Consider the following 10,763-nt stretch of genomic DNA (forward strand, 5'->3'; position numbering starts at 1 on the left):
TTCCCAGTTCTCTCACATGGTCTGGTCTGTCATATGGGGCAGTATGTGTAAAATGTCTGCACAGAGATGTAGTATTCAATGCAGCTTGACCCTGAAATTCCATATTCCCCTCCTGTCTCCTGATCTGACCCTTGCAACAGACTTGTGCCCCTTCACCTCATACAAGACCTTTGACTAATTAGCAACACAGGCTTCAGTTTCAACAAGACAAGGAGGGGTGACATTCTGCATAAGCTAGACACCGTTTTTCTTGATTGTGAGCTGCATGGTATATCACAATGTAATATTGGAGACTTAATCAACAAGTACAGTGTTCTGTCTCTGTCAAGCTTTATATTAGTACTTAGATAATCCATTAATAATCTGCATAGATTATCATTTTGCAAAGTTTTAAACTGTGGTTTTGTATTATCGGAACTGAGCCAAGCAAGAGAATACAACAGAAATCAGTATCTTTGTTTTGTTTCCATTTATAATCAAATTCAATCAAAAGTTTTCCATTGATACATTCTGTTTTCATAGCTAAATTTGATGTCATGTTTTTCCCCTGAATTTGGGTGAATTTTGGTTAAAGTGCTATAACACAAACATTGCACCTTTCACTACACAGTATGTGAAAAAAAAAACATTTTCTAGTGATGCAGGTTTGTAGCTTTGGTAATTGTGATTCATTTTATCTGGGTAAGGTAGAGAGTGCAGCCATGTCTCAACCCAATGCAGAAAATCTGGTTAGGCCAAAGTTTAAATGTATGATGTCTAAGCTTAAAGAAATCACCTAGTATTATTACCATATTTTGCTATTTTTTCAAATGAGTACAAGTTTCATTGTTGTCTTGTAGATGTAACACATATAAATGGACAACACATATCTATGAACTCGAAGTTTTAAAAGCCTAATTTGCACATTCACAAGCGATTGTCTCCGTTCAACCAAAATAGAAACCCCGACCCACCTGTAAACTCAGCTGTCCTTTATTTACATTGATTTTTTCTAGACAGAGTTGCATGAAAAACATCTGTTCCTACACCAAGCTTAGTGCTCTCAAAGGAATTAAATTGGTCAATTACAGGAGGTTTACATCTTTTCAGCACCCCCTCCAAAAGAGTTCTACAGCAACAGGGAAGCAGGAATGGACCATGCAATCTCTTGATATCAGAAACTTTTATGAACTTTTATAAATTTTGAATACATCTTGGCCCACTTTGATACAAATATCTGTGGAATTCCCACTGATGAGTTATTACAGTTAGATCTGAAATCTAGATATTGTCAGTTCTGAGATATTTTGTGTTGCTCAGTTCAAGGGGTGTCATCTGTGTTGTAAGGTGTCCTGAGACAGCACAAAGTGTGAGTCATCCATGTTTTGAAAGCACCCATCTGCAAAAAATAAAAACTGAGGTGTGAGGTGTAACAATAAAACACTGGATGTTCTCCTCAAATTAAAAACACTAATAACTAAATAAAACATAAACCCTTTACAGACAGAGATCACACTCATTTGCCATTAGGTAATCCTTCTTAAAGACAGCCTATGTTTTTGACTCTAAAAAGCTGGTAAAATGCTGTTTCAGACATTTTATGAGTATAACACATATCCACTGGAAATAAACTGGATTTCTCTTTCAAAACAACACTGGCAGACGAACAGGCGGATTGGAGGTAAACAAATCCACCTAACTTGTCAGGCCAACAAAAAGTAGCTGACCATTTTCTTTAGCTGCCTTCCTCTAAATGCTCTGTTACACTTCACACAGCCTTTTTATTTATTATTCGTATTATTAAGGATGCATAGATTCCATATCAATATTAGATATAGGCTTCAATATTGCCTGAAGAGCTAGATCGGGTATTGAATACTAGGGCCAATCGAAATGGGACGATGTATTCACTTTTACTGTTTGCGGCAATATGCTTCGCAACAGCAGCATGCCAGTAGACTTGACTCACAACAACAACATGGAGACAACGAAAGACTCAGCTGTATGGAGGTGAGTCATGTCACACTTGCTGTGCCATTAAGTTCCACAGCTACTTGTAATGTTGTGAGGGGTGGTGGTAGCACTGCAAAACACAACAAACCTCTGAGACAATACAACCAAGCAGTTAACTTTGGCAGATGCACTGCAAAGAGGTGGGAAACCTCCTTAACTTATTTTCCATTTCAGCTGCTATATTATAAACCGTTTTCACATAAACTCCAGACAAGGTCAGGAGTACCAGGTCCAAATAGTGCGCAGAGTTGTGCTTTGTCAGAATCAGACACGTTTTCATCACACTGGCCAAAAAACAACTTTCATACATAGATTGTGCCATAAAATAATGAATAGAATATTCTGAACACCACAAACCAAATGAAATTACATTGGGTTATGTGTAAAAGAAAAGAAAAGAAAGATTCCAGAAAAGGATGTTGAGCAGAATTCTTTGTTAGATTAAGTTTTGGGATTTATTTATTTTTACAGTTTGATAGAGAGGCAGGGGATATGCAAAAAAGGTCCCCCCTTCCCTGGTCCTGGACTCAGACCAGGGAAGTTGCAATTACATGCGATGCACCTTGACCATTAGCCTATCAATATGCTCCAGCAAACAATGTTCTTTGACTTTGTTTGTATATTAGCATCTTCCTACATCTGGTTGTTTTAAATTAATATATCATATTATTTATTCACAAGACAAAACATGCATCAAAGTTTAATCCGTCAAAAGAATGGCAAATAAATTGACTCACAAATTAAAGGAGACACTACAGTGGAGGGTCTTAAACTGATTTACCAGATTGAAACTTGTTAGCACATGTTATCGGCAAACCTATGGTACACCCTGCATTTATGTTTTAATCGTAACTTGATTTACCTTGGAAATGAATTAAATCGAAGACAAAACACTGTAATATATAGAGACTCTTCTCAATTACCTGATGAAATATTTAACAGTGTTTTTCTCCATATATGTGTATATGGATACAATCACTGCAGCCCAGAGAAAATCCCATCACTACAGGAGCAAGATGAAGCACCTGTTCATCAACCAAGCACCTCCCCTGAACCAGACTGAACCAGATCCTACCCACTGAACCCCAGACAGGGATTATAATGTTGTGCGAGTCAGAACAGCCGGACCATCACACACCATGCAGGGTGTGGTACTTACAACACCATTGCTCTAGCCATATAGACTTGAGCTGTCACACATAAGACAGAAATTGAATTGAGTGTGTGTGTTTACTTCATGCAGTTTATTTAACTGATATGTTGTCAAACTGCATAGTAAAACAAGTTTTTCACCATTATCTTTCTAGCATGGAGGGAAATTTTTTGTCTTGAAGCAAAAACACTGCCCTAAATTAAAAAAAAAATACTCAATTTAGCTTTCATTTTCTCAAATGGTCATATTGAGGTCTCAGTTTCAGCTTCATGTTCTGGCTACATTTACATTTACCATTTCTGGTAAAAGAAACATGTAGACTGAGGCAACAAAACAAGTCTGTCACATCAAATATTCTGAAATACACAATCTTGGAAATGTAAAATTCTACCAAATAGTGAACACATGCACACACATTAGTCTACACCACTATTCAGATTGAAGGAAAATGTTTGGTGCTCCTGACTGTGTTGACCCATAGCTGAAGACCAGGCCATCCCACCAGCCCCTGCCACCTGTCCTTCAGTCTCCCTCAGGGTGCCTGGAGATGGTGATGGCCAGATGGCTCTTGAGGGCCAAACAGCATCGTGAGTGCATCTTCCCAACCCCCACCCTCAAAGCTCCATGCTTGGTCCCACCTCCATCCTCTGACCCCCCTCTTCTTCCCCAATCCAAACCCCTGAGCCCCAGCGCTCGTCAGTGCTGCATGACTGGGCAAACACAGTCCTTCACCAAAATAAATCCCCTGTCTTTCCTCTGCAGCTGCCTGGTTTGCAAGAAAAGCTTAGCTGGTGCCTTAAAGCGCCTACAGCTGTAGTACCAACACAGCATAGGTAACGATCTGATTTTCACTATCTCAAAGTGCCAGAAGCTTGTTCATTGGTTAACTGTCTTTTAATGAAAATGTTTTATGTCTGATTCAGACATCCCAGGCACCTCGACTTAAAGGAACCACTTATTAGAACAATCCAGTCATAGACTGGCAGGAAAGGAGAAACTTTTAAAGGGGGATAATGTCTACGACGGGTCCTAAGTGATCTCGCTAGACTGCTCATTTGTCATCACACCATCCTATCTCTCTGATATCACAGTCAATTAGACAGCCACAGTGCAGGCTGGTTGGCACACAGTATCAATCAAACCCTGTCAATGACAAATGGTCACCCCTCTAGTCATTCTCCATATGCAGGCAGAAGGCCAAAGCAACAATTCAGAAATTATTTGGGGTGGAGATCACCAATTCTAAAGCATATCTCAACTCGGGAGTCATAATACAATGTTAAAACTCTTACTAAGTGAAACAGGTTAGCCATTGTTCAAATCTGTTCAGATGACAGCAACAAATGAGTATAGCAGCTACTGAAAAAGGTGCACAGATAGCACACAGAGATGTGGCCTCCACTGTTTGTTTAAGACCATAGCATCGACTACAGCAATCTCAGTGGTGGTTAGCACAGATAGCCACAATGACCTTCCCCATATGTCTGATTAAATGTCCACTAAAGAAAGCAGTAAATATAAGCTCATTTCCTGTTGTTTTGATTATCTTTACGAGCATTGAGGTTTGTAATCTGTTCAATAACTCACACAACTTAACAATGTCAGTTTAAAGGGAGTATGTGAGAAACATTTTTTTTTTTTAAACAACACCTGCCTAAGATCATGGAAGAAGCATGTCAAACAGCATACAGATTTTATTTTAAATCCATCTAAATCATATAGATGAAGTAACTGTAACTACTCAACAACCGGTAAGCAATGTACAAATGTAACTAAAAAAATATATTGCAGGGCAACCACAGCTCAGTTGATAGGATGGTCGCCTACAACCAGCCCTGGTGGATTAACTCCTAGTTCTCCCTGATTCCTGGACACTGATACAGTATTCCAGGCTTATCTAACACAGCCCAAGAACATGCCAGAGTCAACCTGGCCTGAATGGGAGTCAACGGGAACCAAGGGCATCTTCCTGGATGTTAAGGAAGGTTAAGTGCATAAGTAAGAAAAAAAAAAAAGGGCGAATGGGCTGCCATTCTTTGCCTGAATTGATGGGTGTGTGCTTTTTAGCAAGTAGTTTAGTGCTTCCAACAAATTCAAAACCATTAGGTTTGATAGCTTACCATCTTAAGATCATTTTAAAAATCACCCCACCATAATGTTACACATCATTGAACCTTTCAATGCCTGGAAGTTACCAGAGCCTGGCTACCATGGGAACACAGACACTCAAGCTCAGTACCCAGGCCTCTCCTGCTGAGTATGAACTAAATCCTGAGGTTCAGAATTAAGTCCACCTTGTGAAGAAAAGAAGCGAAGCTATGTAGGGTTTCCCACTCATCTGTGTCTCCACTAATTATGAGGCTGTTAAAGAATCACTGCAGCACAGCAGTCCGTAGCAAACACCTCCACTGTAAACACCTCATTATCCTACAGAACCCCACCCAACCATATCAAACACCTCTTAATGAGCAGTCAGAAATGACTAGTGAAAATAAATACATAATTTCCAATGGCTCTGATTGAGCAATTAGTGTCAAATTCCTTTTCATCCTCATTCAGCTGAATCAATAATAGATTCCTTAACAGCCTGTTCTGTCACCTTCTGAATGTCCTTTTTCATCTCTACCAGACACAAGCTGAAGGTGTTGAGCTCTGCTGTCAAAGTTGTTCTTTATTTTGAAAACAGACTATTTTTGTATTGAAATGTAGCACAGTCTTTTTCCAGTTAATGTTCTCCAGATGGACAGTTAAGAGCTTTACACTTGTGGCTGTGGATAACAAATAAATGTTGTGAGAATCGTTGGCTCATCTAACATGTAGGTAACTTCAAAACGGGATTTAGAAACACAGCCTTGTCAATACTGTCTGCAAAATCTGAGCTGTAAATCTGCACTGTAACCACAACAACCTCATGTGAGGTCAGGATATAAATCAAAGAGCAGTGTTTCATTACTGCTCGGTGTAGGGCAGGCAGGGATATGCCAACTGCCCAATATGCTGTTCAGGCATTGTTAATCAAAGATCAGCTCATAGCTCATTTAATTTGACTGCAATCCAATAAATTAAACATGCTTGTGTCAAGACCTGAAGTTCACAGGCATGTAAATCCTTCCAACCTAATTTCACTGGCTCATACAAATCTCTGATCCAAAGGAGACGCAATGCATTAATAAAAAAATCATTATGTATATAGTGCTGTTGTCATATCAAAACCAACTTTTTAGCATCTAAGAAAGACTGAAAAGAGAGCTGAAAGGAGTTTAGGATAGACGCTCATCTCTTTCACAAGATGAAGACTAAGTAGTTATGTTGGTTACATTAATCTATAGATCTATAGGTTAATTTAAGCCATGCATGAATTTGGTACTCCTATTCTGAACTGAACTGAAACGGTTACAATAGATGTTATTCTCCTCCACCAATTAGAGTGAGACATGAAAATATAAAATATATGCTTTAAAATAATCCTACTTCCCAACAATGCTACCGTTTGGGACAGTGCTACAAAGGCAGACATGTGGAGAGGGTGTACACCCATATTCCTTTCTTGTCTGTAGTTGGGCAATTCATAACACCAAAGATCCAATCTCATGGAATCCTACTTCCATGAATACCAATTGACTACAAATAGGCAGGCTCCTGACAGCAGCAAAGCCCGCGGTTCTGCTCGATCAAACACTGAGTCTGCATTCACCTCAATACAATACATCACAGATTCTTCCCTAATGCTCTCTCCCCTCACATGTAGGTTCATGATTGTTACTCAATGAACATTAATATATGGAGCAGGGGACATATGGGAGAGTAAATCTACAAATAGAACCAAATCCAATTACCTTTTACAGGGATGGATATCGTATATAGGGTCATGAAGTCACACAGCCTAGGTAATTGTCAGGGGACATTGAATCTTGCTACACGGAAGTCCGAAGAGATTCTCCAACAATGGGAGTCTGTGTTCACATTACAACATCAGTGCTTTCAATTAATTTAAGTCAGCTGATGTCAAATAAGAGGAAAGGTGAGTATTGGCTCCATCTAGCACAATCTCTCCTCCCTGGAGAGAGCAGGGCGTCTAGCCTCATCTGGTCTCCAGCTGATGATGCCAGTACGTTGGGCTGTGAGTGAGGCTTCTGATGAAATCTATACATGTCACTGCTATTTGAGTATGGTAAGGGCAAATACTCACTATGAGTAGTATCAATGTTTGTTACCATAGCAACTGTTTTTTAAATACTACTTTATGCCAAATCTAAACTCCAGAAAGAGATTCTGAAGTCCTTGTGCTGCTCAGCGTATTCCTTAGCATCCAGAGAGCGGCTAGGCAGTCTGGAAAATTGGAAAACAGCAGCTGGGACTGTGTTCGAACCAGTTAATTTTAATGTTCTACATAATCCCAGGTGACTAATTTACCATACCTGATCAAATCAATAATTTACAGGGGGACTTCCAGAGAGGACAGAAAGAAAATAAACCTTTTTAAAACTGATCCCTGGACACATGTTTAGCAGGGTGAATAAGGTCCAACAAATCTCCAGGCATTTGGGAAAAAAAAGGACTTAACAGCGACCCAACTACAACATACATGCTGTGACTCTGTAAGCCTCTACAGCTATCCAATCTTCAGCTGCTCCCAGTGCTGGACCGCACAGTTTGGAAACCCAGATGAAGACAGTCACCCACAGAGGATCCCTGTCTTTTTTGTCTTCTTAGCTGTTAACAAATTAAACAGAGTTGCATGTGGCATAAAAGCTGTAAGACAGTTGAGTCAGTGTTGACTGAAGGACAGGAAGTGAAATTCAATCTGTTGCCACATTGAAATCAAGCCTAGTGTGCTGTGAGTAAAAACACCAGTATGTTGCCTGATGCCTACATCACAGTCTATTGCAACTGTGATATCATTGTCACAGTAAAGTGTAAACCCCAGTTAAAAAAAGGCCATTGTTTCGGACACTGACAGTTCTGTGTTTTCATAACAACACTGAATAGTGACCCAGACCCAATGACCAGGCATGTGTTACACCCTAATGAGAAAAAAAACATAGCACTATATTGACATCGTGTGGATGAGAAATACAGAATGAAGCTTAAACAGGGAAAATTAGTTGTGGTATCAAGCACTTGTCAGTGTAATTCTACACAACTACAAAGCATCAAAGAACACGCCACAAACACTTCAATGCTTTGAATCAGTCCAGCGTTTTCTTTGACACCTAAGTCACAGTCACAATGCCAAAAAGTCCTCCATGACAACGACAGAGTAAAAACTTGTACTAAATATGTACATATGTTTTTCTAGGTCTTCCATCCAGACATCAACCTAACCTAGACCTAAAGCTTATCCACTATCCACTGAAAATTTCAAAACAGTCAGGTTTGCAGTACTATAAAGCCGTCACACAGCACAGAGCAGACTTGTAGATCTGGAAGATAAAGATGATCACTCAATAACTCACCCTTTTCTGGTCTTCCAAGCCGTGCAGCACAGGTTTCCTCCTTGGGTGCTGTTGTGGACTAGCCTCTGCTCCTGCCTCCATTTTCCCATAGGTGAGTGAGTACTCAGGCTCTCCCACAGGTAAATATCCAGTCTTTAGAAGACACCTTTAGGGAATGAAGGGAAATACCTGCTCTAAGTATTTCAGTCCCCTTCCCACTCGGTTCCCAGGTGTTGCATGAATGTCTATCCAAAAATATGAAAATCTGCCTCTTCATTAATTTTCTTCATGAAAAAGAAGGTGCCCAATCGCTGGGGGGATCCAACCTTGAACGCACAGCGTGTGTCAGTCATAGTGTTTCTTAAAAGTTTCTCTTTGCAGTTCCTGGTCCCAAGGGGCTGGCCTGAGGTGAGCATCAGGGCAGAGAACAGGAACTGGAGTTAACCAACATGGTTCTCTCTCCCAGAAATATCATCACTGCCAAGGAAACTTGATCTTAAAGAAGGATGTGATCATCATGATCCTCTCAGCTGTCAGAGATTCAATCTGTCTGCCACTGGAAAAAAAAAAAATGTTGGCAGATTTTGATTTCCATGCAGCAAAATCAATAGACTCCAGTTTTCCAGGGGGCACCGAGAAACATAAAAAAGGGAAAGGCATGTGTATAAAAGCTGGTGTCGCTCACAGTTCAAAAGTCAAAGGTGGTATCCTGACAGTGAACAAGTGCTTGTGTTGAGAAAGAAAGCAAAGTTAAATTGAAGCATTAAATCAAAGGCTGTGCAGTCACATAGAAGTTGAGACGCATATTTCAAAGTTTCTCTTGACTGGTAAAGTATTTTAAAAGGATTGTGTGAAATGCAATATTTGTTATTGTCAACAGAGCCAATAAAAACATCAATAATTCATCGATGTCTCAATACTTCAACGTATTGACTTAAGTTTCTCAAGTTTGTCTATGGCACTCAACGGTAGTCCTGTAGGTTCCTACTGAACACATGAACCTTTAAAAATCTGTCCTAAATATAAAGTTTTATGACGGCTTCTAGAAAACGTGACGGAAGAATAAAGTGTATTTTGTGACTAATTTTATCTGAGGATTAACACACATTTAGTTCTCCTGTGAGTGCACAGAAGAAGATAGAGTGAACTGAAGCCCAGTGAATAAACCTTCACTCATGGCCCTCTTGGTTCGCATGTATTGAACAATTTAAGTACATAGCAGTGCAAGCATAGCAATATACTTCACGATTTACACAAAGAACACACAAATTATTATTATTATTATTAATTATTATTGCCATGAAATCTGCTGCCTCTGAGAAACAGTTTTTGCTCCTTAACGAATCGACAGCTAATTGCCGCAGGTGTGGGTTTGTCACTCACACACACACACACACACACACACACACTCTTAAAAACACACTGAGCTAACTTTCACGTTGGCTTTAAACTTACCAGCCGGTTCCTGCGGTTCTTGCGCAAACACGACAGCTTATCCTACGTTTGACGAGAGGCAAACAACCCCTCGGGAGTTGGGAGGTGGAACAAATCGCTGCCGAGGGTTTGAGCTACCGCAGCATCCCTGCAGGAGAATCAGGGAGAGCTCGCAGGCTGCGTGACACACTGGCTGCTGCTGCTGCTGCTGCTGCTGCTGCTCCGAGCTTTCTGGAAACTGTTCCTAAATTGCCTACATAACAAAACTACTGATAAACTACGACGAGACATGCCGGTTTGAGAGCACGGTGCCCGGTGCAGAACAGGGGCTCAGCCCGCACTCCTGTTTCTGTCCCTTCCCGGTGGAGATGTGAACCCTGCCTCGTGCGCCGCGCTGCCCGTTCGCGAGGCTGTGAGCGGAGCAGCCAGCCGCTGCCTTCACGTGCTATCGGAAATGTAGGGTGTGTGTGTGTGTGTGTGTGATGGTCATCCCTGTTGGCTTTAAATTGATTTGCAATTAAATCTGCTTCCTGTTTCAGATGTCTTCTACAACCACATTTCTACGAATACCTTCTTGTTTGTTGCCCTTTTTTTTATGATTTATCTTGACTCATGGGGCCTACTTCCTACTCCCACATACCAGACTGAATAAAGTATTAAAGTTTATTCCGTGGGAGCTGTGTTTAGGATAGATTAAACGTGAACAACAGAAGACAGAGTGGTTTCATTTTTTTATTTGAAATCCTTAT

At 40.4% G+C, this 10,763-nt stretch overlaps 1 protein-coding gene across 3 annotated transcripts in view; it reads right to left on the reverse strand.

Moving 5' to 3' along the window:
• The window catches only part of nav2a (neuron navigator 2a), a 159,504-nt gene extending 149,317 nt beyond the window's left edge, over window positions 1-10,187 (reverse strand). For 2 of the 3 annotated variants that reach the window (XM_026377786.1, XM_026377784.1), the window contains exon 1: window positions 8,602-9,123. In XM_026377786.1, coding sequence (XP_026233571.1) covers window positions 8,602-8,682 — 81 coding nt within the window. In that variant the 5' untranslated portion in view covers window positions 8,683-9,123. Of the gene's footprint in view, window positions 1-8,601; window positions 9,137-10,035 lie in introns of those variants that run through there. The other variant, XM_026377783.1, reaches the window with a different exon arrangement.
• Window positions 10,188-10,763: the final 576 nt, after the last annotated feature.

The sequence above is a fragment of the Anabas testudineus genome, chromosome 3 (genome assembly GCF_900324465.2).
Source record: "Anabas testudineus chromosome 3, fAnaTes1.2, whole genome shotgun sequence".
NCBI classification, from domain to species: domain Eukaryota; kingdom Metazoa; phylum Chordata; class Actinopteri; order Anabantiformes; family Anabantidae; genus Anabas; species Anabas testudineus.